The sequence below is a fragment of the Peromyscus californicus genome, unplaced genomic scaffold, assembly GCF_007827085.1.
Source record: "Peromyscus californicus insignis strain IS unplaced genomic scaffold, ASM782708v3 Scaffold_4__1_contigs__length_199733344, whole genome shotgun sequence".
NCBI lineage: Eukaryota > Metazoa > Chordata > Mammalia > Rodentia > Cricetidae > Peromyscus > Peromyscus californicus.
The window spans coordinates 74,644,148-74,661,807 of record NW_026294562.1 but is presented as its reverse complement, the minus strand read 5'-3'; the positions used below and the strand labels follow the sequence as shown (position 1 = coordinate 74,661,807).

The window sequence follows — 17,660 nt, the reverse complement described above, 5'->3', positions numbered from 1 at the left end:
TATTTCAATGTAACACAAAATTGTAAAAAGGAGCCATACTGAGGTGCGCAAGCTGAGGAAATTACATCTTCCCACACTCGTCCTCTGCTCCCTGTTGACTCTCACATCAATTGCTAGGTGTGTGTACTGAGCAGACACTTCCTGGTTTCCAGCAGTAGCCCGGCAGTGTTCATTTGTCTCTGTCCTTCTCCTGGGTAATTGCTTTCTGGGGTGCTGGGCCCGAGGTCAGCGTGACTCAGCCGTGGGGCGGCACTGCTGCCCGGAACTGGTTTGGGCTGGGGCTGTTTGACAGCTGATGTATGATGGGGAGAAGCTTCCTGCTCTAATAAACGGTATACCAGAACCAACAATGCCCCTGCGGTTGTTGTGTCTGGATTTGATGGAGGACTTTTGCAGCCATCTCAGGACTGTGAATGAACCAGCAGGACATTTATCCAGTGTGTTGCTAGGAAACAGACAATGGAGGAAATGGCAGAATAGAAAGGTGGAAAGAACCGGTGTACCCACCCACCCAACATAGACAATAGTAAATTAAAAAACATTTTCCAAGAGATCACACAATTTATACTCCCACACACAGTGTGAACCTGTTCCTGTTTTCCCGTGTTCACCAATGCTTTCTTTGTTTAGTATTTAAATCCACCTGGATGGAAGGTGAAAGCTTTTGTAGCTTAACATTTACATTTGACTATTAACAGGGCTGTAGTATCAGGTTTACTGTTTTGTTTACTGAACATGTTTCTTTTTTCTTATTTTTTATGGTACTCGAAATTGTTGATTTTGTGTGGCAGGTATGTTCTCATGAGCGTTCCTTGTTGTTGCTTTTTTTGGGGTTTTTTTTTTTTGTTTGTTTTGTTTTGTTTTTTAACCCTTGATTATAATGTCACTTGCATACAGATTTAAATTTTTCTGTTATCACATCCGTCTGTCTTTTCCTTTGTCTTCTGAATTTTATATTATGCTTAGAAGGTCATGCTCCCACCTACAGCTGTGAAAAATTACTCTTAAAGTCTTCCTGAGGCTCTTTTTTATCTTGAAGAAAAACATTTAGGTCATGGATGCATCTAGAATTTATTGTGCGTTTCACTAAAGGGATGCAGGGAGCTGCTGTAAATCTCTCTTCCTTGTAGACATAGTTCTCCCAGTGCCCCGGACATAGTCATGTGTGCTTGCCCACAGTGGGGTGCTTAGCATACCCTTCACTGCTCAGTGGACCCAGGTCTTAGGCCCACCAGCCGTGTTCTCTGGAGTCAGTTGCCTGTTTCTAGTTCCACAGACTTGTCTGCTGTGTAGAGTCTACAGAACTGCTCCAGATGGGGAAATTCCTCTGTGTTTATTGCTTTCCAGATTTTTTTTTTTTCCAAATATTGACTCTTTCAGATGAACTTTAGAATTAACTGTCTTGTCCCATAAGAAGATCCTGGTTGAATTTTGATTGGGATTGTTGAGTATATAGATTAATTTGGGGAGACTTGATATTTTTACAATATTGGACCTTGAGATTCAGCAACATGGTACATATTCCATCTATTCAGATTTTCTTTTACATATTTCAGTAGTTTTAAAATATTTAGTTTGCAGATTTTTTTAAAAAAGTTATTCTACCTATTTAAAATACCTGCTGTTTGGACTGGAGAGATGGTTCAGCAGTCAAGACCATGGAGGTCCAGAAGGATCCAAGTTCTGTTCCCAGTACCCAAATAAGGAAGCTCCCAACTGCCTGTAACTTCTGCTCCATGGAGATCTGATGCTTTTGGCCCATGGGGGTACAAACACATGCATATATACACATGATTAAAAATCTTAAAAAAGAAATACTTACTATTAAAAAGAAGCATGTTTTACTTTGTGTTTTTGTTGGTTATTGCAAATATATAGAACTATTACCATTGATGTCAACAGTTCTCAAAAGGCTAAATTTACATAACAAATAATTTAAATTTATGGAAAAATTGATGCTTGAGTGGATTGGTTTCTAAGCCAGATATAAGATATTTATAAATTGTAATTTCAAATGAATTGTTAGACTCACAATATGAGTCTGAGGTCTAGTTGAACTTGGCTTTTCCTTGCTCTTCATTCTCGCAGGTTATTATTAACTTGGTAGACCAGGCTGGACGGGAGAAGATTATTGGCGATGCCTACCTGAGGCAGGTGCTGCTCTTCAACAACTCACAGCTCACCTACGTCTCCTTCGACTTCCACGAACACTGGTAAGGCGTCTTCCTGAGAGGCAACAGCTGCTAAAGGAACTTCACCTTCTCTGCTCTTACCCCTTCCTCCCTGCTCAGAAGGAAAAGATGTAATGTTTGCTTGCTGTTAAGTGTTCGGGAGCTTTGGCTAGGCCTTTGAGTAAGCTGTTGCTGAAGTATTTACAGTCTTTCTGTTCCAAAATGTATCAGGAACTCGTTCTGGTTTTGGCTTTGATCACAGCCGCCGAAGGACGTACAGAACATTCATGTCCTTCTCCTGCTGGCCATCTTCACTGTGAGCTGCGCTCCTGTCCCTCTGGATAAACTCCTAGCGTGCTCTGGTTGATCAGCGATAAGTGAATCCTGTTGCTGACGCCTTTCACTTACATGTATTCTGAAGGCAGGTGCTGCAGACCTCATTCTGCTTGTGAATTTACCTGGGATGTAAAGAGTTGTGGAGAAAGAGGCATCTGTGTGTAATGCTTCCGTGTGTTTGTATGTGTGCTTTCAAGTGCAGATTTGCTATAGAATTCCCTAATATACAGTAGTACTAAAATCATATATATGTGGTAACAGTTCTTTTTAAGATTTCTGAGCTACTTTAAAGATCCTAAGGGGCTGGCGAGGTGGCTCAGTGGGTAAAGATGCCTGCTGCTGCCAAGGCTGTTGATTTGAATTTGATCCCTAAAAAAGTCTGTATGGTAGAGAGAACCAGCTCCTGAAAATTGTCCCCTGACCTCCACATGTGCGCACCATGGCTTGTGTGCTCCACACCCCAAGCATACATACACACAGAATAAATGAATAAAATGTGATTTAAATATAAAAAGCAAATATCTTAAGGGTGGTGGTTTTTTGTTTTGTTTTGTTGTTGTTGTTTTGAGATAGGGTCTCACTTTATAGTCCTGGCTGGCCTCAAACTCACAGAGTTGTTTCTGCCTCTCAAATGCTGGGATGAAGGGTGTGTCTCCCCATTCTCAGCTTTTGTTTGTTTTAATGGTGCTGGAGATCAAAGCCTGAGCATGCTACGCGAGTGTTCTACCACTGAGCTACACCTCCAACCCCTTTTATCCTAAGTCAATTAAAAAATAATTCTGTTATAATACTAAAGATTGGTTTTTGTTTGTTTTTTGGGGAATGGGTTTTAGCCGAGGAATGAAGTTTGAGAATGTTCAAACCCTAACGGATGCCATTTACGACATTATTCTTGACATGAAGTGGTGTTGGTATGTATTTGTATTTGTTACTTTCCTGTACCTCTGAAGAGACACTGTGACCAAGGCAACTTATTAAAAACAAACAACAACAACAAAAAAACCCACTTAATTTGAAGCTCATGGTTCCAGAGGGTTAGAGTCCATGACCATCATAGCAGGAAGCATGGCAGCAGGCAGGCATGCGGTACTGGAGCAGTAGCTGAGAGTTCACATCAGAGCCACAAGCACAAGGCAGAGAGAGGGGGCAGCTGACTGGGAACTTTTGGCATGGGCTTTTGAAACCTTAAAGCCCACCTAGTGACACACCTCTTCTAATAAGACCACACCTCCTCATCCTTCCCAAAAAGTTCCACTAACTGGGAACCAAATATTCAAATATATGAGCCTGTGGGGCCATTCTCATTCAAACCACCTCAGTATGTCATGATAAGTTGTTTTGATCTTGGTCTGTGAAATCATGTGTTCATCTAGTACAACTAAACATCAACACAGCAGCATTATGCTGACAGCTCAGTTTCCTTCCTTCTCGTGAGGGTCACCATTAGGTAGTAAGTACTGCCCGTGGGCAGGGAACAGCGTCAGGTGGTTGGGAAATGAAGTAGCATGTTCCTGCCATGCTGAAAGGACTTGAGCTTGTCCCTCTTACTGTGTGGCTTCCATTTTGTTTTCCTCTTTTGCCACCTCATATGGGAAGGAAAGCTTAAAGGTATTCAGCTTTTAGGCATTTTGAAATTACCAGAGAAGGGAAAGATGCCAGGCTCCAGGAGGTAGATGTAAGGAGGAGGGGAAGGTCTTAAAGGCCAGGAGAGAACACTTGATTAGATGTTAAGACTACACGGGTGGCCTGAGAAATTAGAGGGCAGAGGCTTGCTGCACGACTCCATGGCAGGTGGAAAGCCGATTAGTGGGTTTTAGTGGTCCCGTTTGGAGTTAGGAAGGCAGGAACAAGATGGTGTTTAAAGTGTCTCCCGGTTTATAATCGTGTGCAGACGCACTGCCTGTGGTCGTGGGAGCTCTGCCATCCTTAGAGGGAGGGAAGCCGCTCGTTCTGTCAGTTGCTCGTATCTTGGCTTTTGAGATCTCAGATGAGTGTGATAATCCTTCACTGAGTTATTCTGTAACTCCACAGTGAAGTCTGCGGAGCACTCAGTACTGCCTGCCGTATAAGGCTGAGCCCACACAGGTGCCCGCTAATGCTGCCACCACCGCCGCCGCCGCCGCCGCCATATTTTTAAGAGTTGTGTTTCTTGAAAACATGTTTGAAGTTGTAAATTAATCCCATGCTTCTTTTAACAAGGGTTGATCAAGCCGGGGTAATCTGTAAACAAGAAGGAATTTTCCGAGTTAATTGTATGGACTGCCTGGATCGCACCAACGTGGTCCAAGCTGCCATCGCCCGAGTGGTCATGGAGCATCAGGTAACCTGGAGTCCATTTGATTCTCAAGACTCACTTTAAAATGGTTTACACTTCGTGTGTGAGGAAATAGTGAAACATCTTTACAAAGTTCAAATACTTTGTGATGGGATTGAAGATGTGTACCACCACATCTGCCAGTTCTCTATGTTTTAAACAGTGTCTGAGCTGGGCATGGTGGCACACTTCTCTCATCTCAGCACTCATGAGCCTGAGTCAAGAGGATTCAGAACTCCAGGCAAGCCTGTCATAAAAATAAAGTCTGAGGGAACCCGTGAGGTGGCTCAGTGGGTAAAGCATTTGCCGCCAAGTCTGAAAACGGGAGTTTGATCTCTGGGACACAGATGGGGAAGGAGAGAACTGACTCCTGAAAGTCGTCCTCTGAGCTCCTGACACACACACACACACACACACACACACACACACACACACACACACACACGCGCACGCGCGCGCGCCTATAGTTAAAGAAATAAAGTCTGAAAATACTTCTTTTATACAAGGGTCCTAAGTTATAGGTCAGCTTTTCTTTTTCTATAGTGACATTTCATGCTATTGTTTTTCATACATCATTTACCCACCCATGTGTTTACTTTAGCTTAAAAAACTAGGTGTGATGCCCCCAGAGCAGCCACTGCCCGTGAAATGTCATCGGATCTACCAGATAATGTGGGCTAACAATGGCGACTCCATCAGCAGACAGTATGCTGGGACAGCTGCTCTGAAGGTAACTCTCTGTGGCAGGCATTGTGGATCATTTTCTCTCAGGTTCAAAACCAACTTTGTTTTTGATTAAAAAGGCACCTGGGCTCAGATGATAAGTCTGTGTACTAGATTTCTTTCTGGAACGTCGGACTCTTGCAGGAGCCCACCGTTAGAGCAGGGCAGAGGTGCCCTGCTCTGGAGAAGGCTGCTCTTTCTGAGGTCCCATGTTGCTACATCTTCCAATTTTTCAAGGGAATCTGGAAATCTGAAATTTTATGTGCATTTATTTTATTGTATTTTGAGACAGGGTCTTGCTGTGTAGCCCTGGTTGTCTTCGAATTCACTATGTAGTCCTAGCCGCCCTCAAACAGAGATCCTCCTGTTTCTGCTTCCCTGTGCACAGCTAGGCTGTGCATTTATCTTAAAACTATATACAAACAAAACGTGTCTACAATCCTGGAATACTTATGTCTTCTCTGAGTGTGACTCTTAAGCCTGCCTCTTACGAAGAATGACCTTGGGCAAGTCATTTATCTGTTTGGTCCCACTAGTTATCCAGTGGAAATACTAGGCCAGCTGTGACAGATCATTATCGGATATGTGGGCTTGGACTGTTCCCTGACACACAGTATGTGCTGAGGAATACTTTATTAGTTTTTCTTGTTATAAATTGAGTTTTTTTGAAGAGGCTACAGAACTATTCTTCATAGAATCTTAAATGTAAATACAATTGCTGGCAACCAAATTCTCAGTGTGTGGGTATGCTTTATGGGCAGTAGAAAGTGGTTGAGTGTTTAAATGAGGTTTATGTTGACGTCCCTTCAAGATACTATTTCATCTAGGACCATATCGCTTCTAACAAAGTGTAGCTTGCTTGGTAGAGCACTGGCCTAGATTGTGTGAGGCCTGGAGTTGATTCCTAGCAAAACCCAAGCCAAACAAAGTAAGCTAGACCAAGGGCTCAACAGACATCAGCTTGTCTAGGTTCTAGTTGAGTAATAAATATAAAAGTTTGTTTTGTTTTTATGACAGGGCCTCTGTGTAGGCCATACTGGTGCTGTCACCCTCAGCAGAAATGACAGAAGTGAGCCATTTCCTCTGGCTCCATGTATGTCTGTGTGACTTTATGTGCATCACATACATTTAGGGACCTGAGGAAGCCATGGATGTCAGATCCCCTGGTACTGGAGTTACAGACAGTTGGGAGCCATCTGAATTAGGTATTAGGAACTAAACCCAGGTCCTCTGCAAGTTCTCTTCACTACTGAGCCAGCCTCCAGAGAGCATTTTTAATAATTAAGGAAAACAAGCTTTAGAATTCCTTCCCCAGGCACTCCCTCATTTTCTCCCTTTGGGTTCCAATGCTTTGGAGTCCACGTGCACGCCTTCCTCTCTGTACTTGGTGCTGAACTGCAGAGACTGCTTGAACATGGGCGGGTGTTGGCAGCAAAATTGTCAGTTTTAGGAAATGGCCTGTGTCCTAAAACTTGCTGTGAAGAGGCACCAGGGCCAAGGCAATTCTGATAAAAGGAAGTATTTGTTGGGGCTGGCTTACAGTTTTAGAAGGTTGCTCTGTTACCATCATGGCGGGAAGCATGGCAGCAGGCATGGTGCTGGAGAGAAGTAGCCGAGAGTTACATCCTGATCCACAGGCAGAGAGAGACTGGGCCTGGCGTGGGCTTTCGAAATCTCAAAGCCCACTCTGAGCGGCATACCTTCTCCAGCAAGGCTGGCAGAGCACCGCCTTTTCAGAGATGGTCTTGTATAAGAACAGAGGGCTGGGACAGGGCAAGAGGTTGTGCCTCCTTTGTCTGTGAGTCAGTTTAAGTCACTACCTCTCTATTCATGGGTATGGTGGTGCCTGCCTCTAATCCTAGTTCTTGGGATGTGGAGGCAGGAGGATCAAGAATTCAAGGTTACTCTTGGCTACAGAGTAAGGCCAATCTGGGCTACATGAGGCTGTCTCAAATCCCTTCCCCTCCCCTCAAAATTTTAGTTTTGATTTTATACTAGTATGAGCCTTGAAAACCATTTATCTTTTTAGTATTTGTTATATAATTGGTTTTGACTTAGAAGTTCTACAAGTGGCCAGGAATGGCTTTGTGCTAGAGGCCATCTAACTGAAGGCTTGATGCCATAAATAAATACTACATATAGCTATTTAGCATGCTTAGATCAGAGGCAATTACTAGTGCATAGTTTAATTTAACTACAATATTTATGATGTTTTAAAGTCATGATTTGAAAGCCTATAGAGTTCTTGAGCTGAAAGTCCCAAATGAATTTTGAGAGCATTCTTCCATTTGAATAAATGTCCACAACTGCCTTTTCTTTGCTAGGGTGACTTTACCAGGACTGGAGAAAGGAAGTTGGCAGGAGTTATGAAAGATGGAGTTAACTCGGCAAATAGGTACTACCTCAGTCGCTTCAAGGATGCCTATAGGCAAGCCGTGATAGGTAAGGAGCAGAAAGGCCCTCTTTCCTCAAGACTACAGTTCCTTCTGAGAGGGATGTTTTGCAGAATTCAGCTTCTTGCATTTACCGTGTTTCTGTATTGAGCATCTTATCTAATATGTCAAATTCAAATTTTCACAGGCTTAGCACTTGACAGTGTTTTTGGCTGGAGCAACAAAGGAAACATCTAATTCCATATGTATTATTCAGTTTGTTACTCAAGTAATAGAAAAACAGGATTGAAGCTCACAGTGTGTGGGATGCAGTACCCCAAAACTTCAACATATAGAATCTTCATAATGAAGCCCCTGGTGTGTGGGATGCAGTACCCCCAAACCTCAACATATAGAATCTTCATAATGAAGCCCCTGGTGTGTGGGATGCAGTACCCCCAAACCTCAACATGTAGAATCTTCATAATGAAGCCCTGGTGTGTGGGACGCAGTACCCCCAAACCTCAACATATAGAATCTTCATAATGAAGCCCTGGTGTGTGGGACGCAGTACCCCCAAACCTCAACATGCAGCTGTCCATAATGTGTTGTTTTCCTGCTGCTCAAACCATGTAAACAGATGGCTTCCTTCCCCTGTTAGTCATGTATCATATAACTACACCATCGTTTTCCATAAGCATGATTTAACAGAGTGCTAAGGTACCACATTTACAGGTTACCCCAACCAACTCGCTACTTTGTAGAAGAGAAAATGGGAAAGTAGATTACCCATAAGAGTCCTGCACTAACGCGTTCATTTAATTTTTAAGAAAATGTCAGTTTACGGGATGAAAGTGCAAGCAGCGTGTTCTGGGTTGGAAACAAATATGACATGGATGATCTGTGGTCATCTATGTCTTTCATCTGAGTGTTTTAGCACATGTAAAATAACCCTAGCCATATACCAAGTAGGAATTGGAGAAATCTAGTGTAAAGAAGTTTGATTCAGAACTGGGTTGTAACTCAGTTGGCAAATAGGAGGCCCTGGGTTTAATCTCCATAAACAAAACAAAAACGTTTGATTTATTTGCCAGAAATGAGAAGTACGTGGTGTGATTAGAGTTGGATCTTTTAAGACAAGATCTCACCCTGTAGTCCTGGCTGTCCTGGAACTCACTATATAGATCAGGCTGGTCTCAAACTCAGAGATCCATACCCCTGCCTATGTCTGAGTGCTGGGATTAAAGGCGTGCACCACATCCGGCTGAGATTTGGATTTTAGTAGTATATTCAAAGGGAAAAGAGGTCTCTTCCTGTCACTGGTTAATGTACCTGTACCTGTTTGTTATGTCACTAGAACCTGGGCTCTGTGCTGGCCTCAGTTCAGCTGTCTATCTTGGTCTCCTCACAGTTGAGAGACAGGCCAGTAGTAATAGAAGCTTATTGAGTTGTTGGATGAGGTCAGTAGCTGGCAGATCTTCTTTCCCATAAGCTGCCTTAGATCTCGGTGTCCAAGACATCTTCATAGGGAATGGACTCATAATGGTTTATTAACGCTTTAGCTACATACCCCATCAGAAGGAAGTTAGCTCATTTATTAAGATTTTTGCTTGTTTTAAAGTTGGATTGGCTTTGTATTGCTGAGTGGTTAGGAGTTCTTTATGTATTAAGTATGCAAAGCCCCACAATGTGTTTGTGGACTTTTTCACTCTCATGATGATGCATTTTGAAATGCAATTTGTTTTTAATTTGAAAAATTCAAATTTTATTGGAAAAAAATCACATACACAGAATAACTTCTGATTCATTTTAAGATTTCTTCCACTTAGCCTTATCCCTGCTCATCAATTTCCACTGAGTCCACACTAACTAAAGATGCATTCCCAGTAGGCAGAAAGCTAGCCCCTCATGAACAGGTGGGCAGCAGCTTCCACTCAGGACTAGGTGATGCCTATGACTTCAGCAGCCAAGCTGGCTTCTCACGAGACCTAGAAGGCCAGTTCCTTCATCATCAAGCACAGCCTAGGATCTGCATTAGGTCCATGCAGCCTGTTGACCTCACCTGCAGCCTCATGAGCAGCACCCTCCTCCATCAGATGCGTCAGCAGAGGGGCATGCTGTTGTGTCAGTAAGCTTCACCTTCCTTCGTCCCACATACTCTCCACATGTTATCTATTCCAACTGGTCTGTGCCCTGTGGGATGACATTCCTTGTCACCCAGAGTACCATCTTCCTATTAGATACTAGTGTGACCAATCAGAACCTATCACCCAAGTCTACAGGGTACGTAACGTTCATATCTGAGATGAGGTCCAGCTTGAAAGATTCATCTTCATGTGCAATAGAGAGACTCCCAGGAGCTGGGGAGCAATAAATACGGCAGAGCCTGTGAGAAAAGCGCACAGTACTACACACAGTGCAGAGTTGGAGGTGGTTGGTTAGGAAGATGCCCCAGGTCACCAGGCCCTGGGAGGACGTGTATGAAGCCAGGAAAAGCCCAGTCTTCTCACCCATGAAATGTTTCCAAAAACACAAAACTTGGCAATTTTGATGACATCCAATTTATTTTTGCTTTTGTTGCTTATACTTTTGGTTTCCAGTCTAAAAAATTGAACCTACATTCAGGTGGGAAAGATTTATGCTTCTACTTTCTTTTATGCTCTCTATTGTTGTAGGTCGTCGATTCTCTTTTGTTTTCTAAAAGATTGTTAGTAAAGCTAAGATGATGATAGTATTAACACTTCTGTCCTAGATTTGATGCAAGGCATTCCAGTGACAGAAGATCTTTATTCCATATTTACCAAGGAGAAAGAACATGAAGCTTTGCACAAGGAAAACCAGAGAAGCCACCAAGAACTCATCAGCCAGCTCTTACAGAGTTACATGAAGTTGCTGCTGCCGGGCGATGAGAAGTTCCATGGGGGCTGGGCCCTGATTGACTGTGACCCCAGGTGAGCTGGAGTGGGGGGTCTAAGGACTCACCTTGCTTAATGTTCTGGTTGATAAATTTGTTACCATCAACACTGGCAGTTGTCCATAACATGTGGGCCTGAATACATCAAACATAGCAGTTTTAGTGCAAGGCACACTCACATTTGGTGCAGAGTTAAGGGGGTGCTGAAAAAAATCACCCACGAAAAGAAACAAATATGATACTTGAGTTTAAAATTCAGGCCTGAAATGGTGGCCCATGCATATAATTCCAGCACTTGGGGGGCTGAAGCAGGGAGATTGCTTGAGTTCCAGGACAGCCTGGGCTATAGAATGAAGTCTTGTCTCAAAAAGTGAAATAAAACAGAACAATATTCAAATGGATCAGCTGCATCAACACTTTAAAGAACACTCGAAACTGGGTGTTTTGTTTTAAAAAAAAAAATCAAGTAGGAATTGGCCTATTTATTCTATGAAAGTCCGGGACCACTTTATACCAATAAAAATTACAAGCATCATTGTACCTCTGAACAAAAAACATATGTGTGCCTCAATATAGGAAGCTGGACTCTCAAGATAAAGGATACAAGAGGACCCATGAGGTTAGCTGCACACCGACCAGCTGCATTTGTTAAATACTCTATGGCAGTAACTGTACCCGTGTGCTCACAGACATACATGCAGGCAGCACACACATATACACAAAACTAAATCTTGAAAAAAATTTGGTAGTAACTGTGCTACTCAATGCCTGTAACAAAATTAGGGTAAGCATGCTTTGTGAAGAGTCATTAAAACCTCTTGCAAAGATTCACGAAAATACTGATCACTGGCTTAGTGAAAACAGTGGTAGCACAAGGTAGTGTTTGGTGTTAGGTCTTTAAGAAGCTGCTCAAGTCTGGGCCAGTAGTTCAGTTGGTAGAGGCTTCCCTCACACACAGGAAGCCCTGGGTTCACTCACTTGTACCTCATGCCTATGATCCCAGCACTTGGAAGATGGAGGCAGGAGGGTCAGAAGCTGTTTCTGCTTTGTTAGAAACTTTTCTTTGAAGTTCTGGCATAGAAAGACTGATGGAGGACATGGTGGGGCTGTTTGGAACCAGTAGCTTCTTAGGTCACATTTTGACTGTTGGCTTGAATCGGGTGAATGCTTTTCTTCCTCTTTGAGATAGGACCTTAAGTAACCCAAGCTGGTCTCCAACTCGTTTTCTAGCAGATGACTGAATTTCTGACTCTCCTGCCTCCCATTTCCCAGGGGCTGGGACTATAGACATGTATAACCTAAATGCATTGAACTAAGGGCTTCATGGATGTTCGGCAAGCATCTGCCACCTGGGCTAGATACAGCCCAGCCCTGTGTTGTTCTTCCCCTCCCCCTCCCGTCCTCTCTCTTTCCCAGACAGGGTCTTTCTGTGTAGCCCTGGCGTTCTGACCCGCCTCTCTGCCTCCCCAGTGCTGGGATTAAAGGTGTGTGCCGCCCCTGCCTGGCTTTTCTGTTTTTATGGGAGGTGTTCATTCACTTTGGGGCTCACCACAGTCAGGGCTTCTTTGCAGGCTCAGGTTTTCCAGATGAGTGTGGGCTTAGGAAGGAGTCCTGTGGTGGTTTCCAGTTCTCTCTTCTGCCTGTTCTTCTGGTGGCACTTCTTCAGACAGAAGACCATTAATACCTTCACATCTTATTCTGGTGGATCACTCTCCATGGAGATGCCGATTGGAGGCTTCAGTCGCTACCATCTTACTAGACAAGCCTTTTGAATACTCTTCTCTGCTATCTTGTGGCTGTCAGTTGTAATTTTTTCAGTTCCTTTAAATATGCCACTGGTATTTTTCTTTCATCTAAGGGTGTACATGTGTGGTTTCCCCGTTCTCTCCACGAGAAACATGCTCTGGGCATCTTTCTGTAGAATCATTGTATATTTGCTACCTGAATGCAGCTAGGGATCCAAAACCGTTGGGTGCCTGGTGGAGGATCAGGTAGCTCTGGGCGCGCTGGCACAATGCTTTAATTCCAGCTCTGAGAGGCAGAGGCAGGCAGATCTTGGTGATTTTGAGAGCAGCCTGATTCACCTAGCGAGTTTGTTACACAGTGTGATGCCACCAAAAATGTATTTATTAATTGTCTCTGTGTGTGTGTGTGTGTGTGTGTGTGTGTGTGTGTGTGTGTGTGAAAAAGAGAGCTAGAGCGCGCGCGCGAGAGAGAGCGAGAGCGAGAGCGAGCGAGCGAGCCAGAGAGAGAGAGAGAGAGAGAGAGAGAGAGAGAGAGAGAGAGAGAGAGAGAGAGAGAGAGAGAGAGAGCTAGAGCGCGTGAGCGAGAGCGAGAGCGCGCGAGCACGCGCGCGCCCAAATACGACTGTTTCTGTGTGAAGGAGCTTTAGATGGATCAGGTCTCCAGGCTTGTGTGGCAAGTGCCTGTTCCAATGAATTCACTGCCAGACCGTTTGTCATTTTCTCCTTGAGCTACATTAGGTTTTTCTCAAGACCAGGGCTAGAATTCGGGTCTGGGGAGTAAGGCAGGACTGCAAATCCAGGAGTGAGTTGTCTTTATATAAATATTGGATGTTTTATTCTTTATGCTACTGTGTTTTTATTTTTAAAATACTGTAGTAGCGCGTTACCCTGAAGACTGTTTCGGCAGCTCCTCCGATGTTGCCGCATTCACTGCCGTGTCAGTAGCGTCAACTGTTCGGGAAAGCCGTGTACCAGAGCCTTCTGCAGAGGAGGCGAGACGCGGCCGGCCGGGGGACTTGTCCAGCGCAGCGCAGCGCAGCGCAGCGCGGCACCGTGCCGCGCGCGGCCTCAGGTGCCGCGCACCGCATCCGCTCTGTGCATCCGCTCTGTGCATCCGCTCTGTGCGCAGTGCGGCAGCGCTCCGCTCAGTCGGCCTCCCAGTCCGTCCCTGCAGACAGCAGACTGGAGCAGCTCTCCTGGACTTCGTCTCCGGCCTGCCCGCGCTCTGCCCGACAGCCAGACTTTGGTGACTGCAGAGAGGAGACTTAGATTTGGAAGGAACTCGGAGACCTGCGGACGCATCCCCGAGCACCTGCGGACCTGCTGAGACTGCCCTCTGCACCCTGCTCCGCTGCCCTCGGCAGGGTATTGCTGGTCAGCTGGGTGTTGCTGGTCGGCAGGAGCGGGACAACGGCAACAGTAGGAACGCTCCGGCAGGTTGCAGCCGAGGCACGAGCCGAAAGCCCCCTCACCCCCATATCCACAGGCCGGGCCGGGGTCCGTGCTCTAGCCGAGGGCGCGAGATGCGCAAGATGCAATGCGCACGCTCACTGGCCAGCCGCAGCGGAAGTGGGCGTGCCTGGAGAAAGCTTCACAGCGCCATTCTCTGCAGACGCGAGGTGCGGTACAGACAGAAGATGCCGCGCTCTCACCGGCCGCCGCCCCCTGCGCCTCGCGCACCAGCTGCCAACGCTGCGGAGCCCAAGTCCGATGGTGTTCTCGCCATGACTTTCAAGATTTTCCTCCTTTTTGCAGGACTTATGGTTAAAGTACCTGTGGGGCTGTATTTTTCTTGCAAATTACTTCTTTTCCAAAGCCTGATGCTAATGTCCCCGGAAGACAGCGCCTTTTATGCGACCATTGTCTCCGTGGTTGGGCTGCATGTGGTTTTGGCAATTTTTGTTTTTATAGTTTGGAAGGAAGGTTTGCCACAGTGGCGGGAAAACAAAAATGATTAGGGCAGCAGCGAGGAGCTGCGATGCTTGGGGGGGGGGGGTTATAAATAAGGGTTTTTTTCTTTTTCTTTCTTGTTCGTATCAAACGTGCTGTTTCTTTTTCTTTTTTTTTTTAAGGGTGGGGGTGGGTGTATGGGCAGGGGGATTATATACTGCACCAAAGACTGCAGTAAAAACGGGGTGGGAGGGGAAAAAAGGCCGACAACATTCGACCGCTTGTTTCGTGCCAAATGCTTTTAGATAAGGACATAATGTTTTTGACTGATGTAAATACTAACTCTAGAATAGGCAGCCAAGATGGAAGTAACACTGTAATTAGATGTTTTTTTCCGTGTAAAAATTGTGTCGTGGTGTAATTTTTGTGGTGTGGCGTGGCGTGGCTCAGCTCAAGCATCAGTTTTCACAATGCAGTAAGTATCCATGCAAAAAAGCTCAGTTCCTTTCACTGTATCATTCTGCGTCATTTTTTGCGAAGCCGCCAGGATCTCTGAATTTAATGTTCTCGTACTCAGATATTGGCTGCCAGAATCAGTCCGTGTTTTATTAGGTGCTTCCGCGCTGGTTCATTCACTGAGGTCTTAAGTGTAGGTGAGAACTGAGGAATTCATTTAAAAATTAAAGCCGTTGGATTTAGGTTGCAGCAAGGTGGTGCTGCTGCGGAAAACCGTAGTGAAGGCTTTGGAAAAGCTGTCTTTCTCTGCAGTACTCTAACAATGACCTCATTCGTGGGCAGATTGATTAGTGGCTCAAGTTCCAGCTACAATAGATATTTCTTATTTGGTTTTGTTTGTTTTGTGCTACTGCTTTGATAGAACTAGCAGATGGGTTTGAAATCCTAAAGCAGGAATAGCTTGCTGTGGGATCTAAAAATCAGCCATCAGAGTGCAGGTTTATCAATTTGGCTGGAAAAGGCTTCTCATGCCAGATTAGAAATTAGGTTAAAATTTTCATTTGAGTTTGGATTATGCCTGCTTGTTGACTATTTGTATTAGTCCTTGGCCATTTCCTTATTAGAAAACTTGCAAGATGTGCATTTTACTGATGTCTATAATGGTTTAATAGTGGTTTAAAGGTTCAACACTTACCTGAATTATATTCTGTTTTGGTATTTGGAATGGGGGAAATGCGACAAAATGGCCTTGGGCAGTGTTTACTGATTCCTTGAAAGCCAAGTGAAATCTATACAGAGAAAAATGGAGTGTCTTGCCTTACTCCATGTTCACAACTGTTTCATTTATCTAAGACGCTTTCAAAATAGCTGTTTTCTAGTAGTGCAAAAATATCCTTGGTGTCTAGTATGCTATTTTGAACACTGGCAAATGTGAATTAACATGATTTCTCCTTCTGGGCATCACGTTTTCTTTTCTTCTTCCCAGTAACCACCTCTCTATCACTGCCCAAGTCCCGCTCTTACATTATCCCTTTTCCTTTGAAGACTGCGCCCCCTTCTGGCCATGTCTAGGAACAGGCCGTCTTTCGGCTCTGGTCCTTTCTTCTATTCGTTATCCAAATCTACCCCACTCAAAGGTGGGGGTGGGGAGAGGTGCTTTAAGATTTTTTACTTTTCCCCAAATGGATAGATGTTTTTGTATTAAATTTAACTTCAAAAGTAGAACTATTTCATTTTCATTTGTTTCCCTGGGCAATCTTTTGTCGTAAGTAGGAATGTGCTTGCAAAAAAAAAAAATGTGGATGAAAATAATTTGGGTATCATGTCTGTTCAGCCTCATTGATGCTGCTCACAGAGATGTGGACGTGCTACTACTGCTTTCTAACTCTGCCTACTACGTGGCCTAGTAAGTTGTCATTGATTTAAAGCTTTTAGTTTGTTTTTTTTTGGCAAATAATTTGATTTTGAGAATTCTTAACATTTTTTTTTAATTTTCATGTCTGTGAAATTTCATTGAGCTCTTTAAATCATCATGTATGAAAATTTGAGTTACTTATCACTGTTTTAGCTTAGCATTACTTGGTGTTCATCAAAACCTGGGCACTACGCACATTTTTTTTTTTTATCATGGACGGCCATGTATCATGGCTTGTTTTACTGTATTTTTCCATTGTTAGACACTCCTTGCAGCTTTTTGCCACTGAATGATGCAGCTCTGCAGATGCACGGCTTGTGTGTGCGCATGCGCACGTCAGTGTCTCCATGGTTACAAGAATATGATTATGCGACTTTCAGTGTCTCCATGGTTACAAGCATATGATTATGCGACTTTCAGTGTCTCCTTGGTTACAAGCATATGATCAATTATGTGACTTTGGTGGTTAGCGCCATCTCAAAAAGACTATTAACCATGTCACTACCGAAGCTGAAGTGCCTGTCTCTGGAGCTGCCCAGGACACAGGTTGAACGTGGATTTCCTAAGTAAATGCCCCCTTACTTTTAGGCTTGGTTTGGGCGGCCATTTTCCTGCCATTTCACAAGCCTTTTAGCACAGCTCATGACCCCTTTCTCCCTTGACTCGGGTATCAGACCCATTATTCCTTATTAGTATCTCTTAACTAAGGTGTTCCAGCAGTGGATATTGCCTTTGTTTTAATTAGGTTTGTTTTCATTTTCATTTTGTTTATAAAACTGAAATTATTTTTGCCTTGTAATTGATTTCCTTTTTATATGTAAAATTCTCCATTAGTTGTTAAACTACAGGTGTTACCATTTTTTAAGACAGGGTCTTCTGTTAGGTAGCCCTGGCTGTCCTGGACCTTGATATGTAGAACAGGGCTGGTCTGGAACTCACAAAGATCCACCAGCTTCTGCCTCCTGAGTGCTGGGCTGTTACTCTTCGTTCTAGAATGCATGCTGGGAAGATTTTAACTGCATGTGGTAGCTTGTTACATTGTACCTCAGCTTTGGAGTCAACGCCAAATAGACATTTACTTTTAACCCTCTTTACTCCCTTTCCCTAGTTATGATGATGAAGTTGATAAAGTAAACCAGTATCAACGGCTGAGCCTAGAAGATCTGGAGAAGATAGAAATAGGTAAATGCAAACACATTCACTCACTCACTCCAAGCCCCCTGTGGCGGCGGACTTCCCTTTTCTTCTGTAGAGACTAGTGATGGCTATGGCTGCTTTCATCTTGTGCTTGTAAAGATAACTCCAGTGACCCAAAAGCTTAAGCA

General features: G+C 44.1%; 1 protein-coding gene across 5 annotated transcripts in view; it reads left to right on the top strand.

The window, feature by feature from the left end:
- Inpp5f (inositol polyphosphate-5-phosphatase F) overlaps positions 1 to 17,660 on the top strand; it is a 97,263-nt gene that overhangs the window by 75,212 nt on the left and 4,391 nt on the right. For 2 of the 5 annotated variants that reach the window (XM_052712745.1, XM_052712746.1), the window contains exons 10-17: positions 2,089 to 2,213; positions 3,341 to 3,418; positions 4,707 to 4,827; positions 5,423 to 5,551; positions 7,869 to 7,986; positions 10,669 to 10,867; positions 16,255 to 16,326; positions 17,444 to 17,517. In XM_052712745.1, coding sequence (XP_052568705.1) covers positions 2,089 to 2,213; positions 3,341 to 3,418; positions 4,707 to 4,827; positions 5,423 to 5,551; positions 7,869 to 7,986; positions 10,669 to 10,867; positions 16,255 to 16,326; positions 17,444 to 17,517 — 916 coding nt within the window. Of the gene's footprint in view, positions 1 to 2,088; positions 2,214 to 3,340; positions 3,419 to 4,706; positions 4,828 to 5,422; positions 5,552 to 7,868; positions 7,987 to 10,668; positions 10,868 to 14,685; positions 14,941 to 16,254; positions 16,327 to 17,443; positions 17,518 to 17,660 lie in introns of those variants that run through there. The other 3 variants (XM_052712747.1, XM_052712748.1, XM_052712749.1) reach the window with 3 other exon arrangements.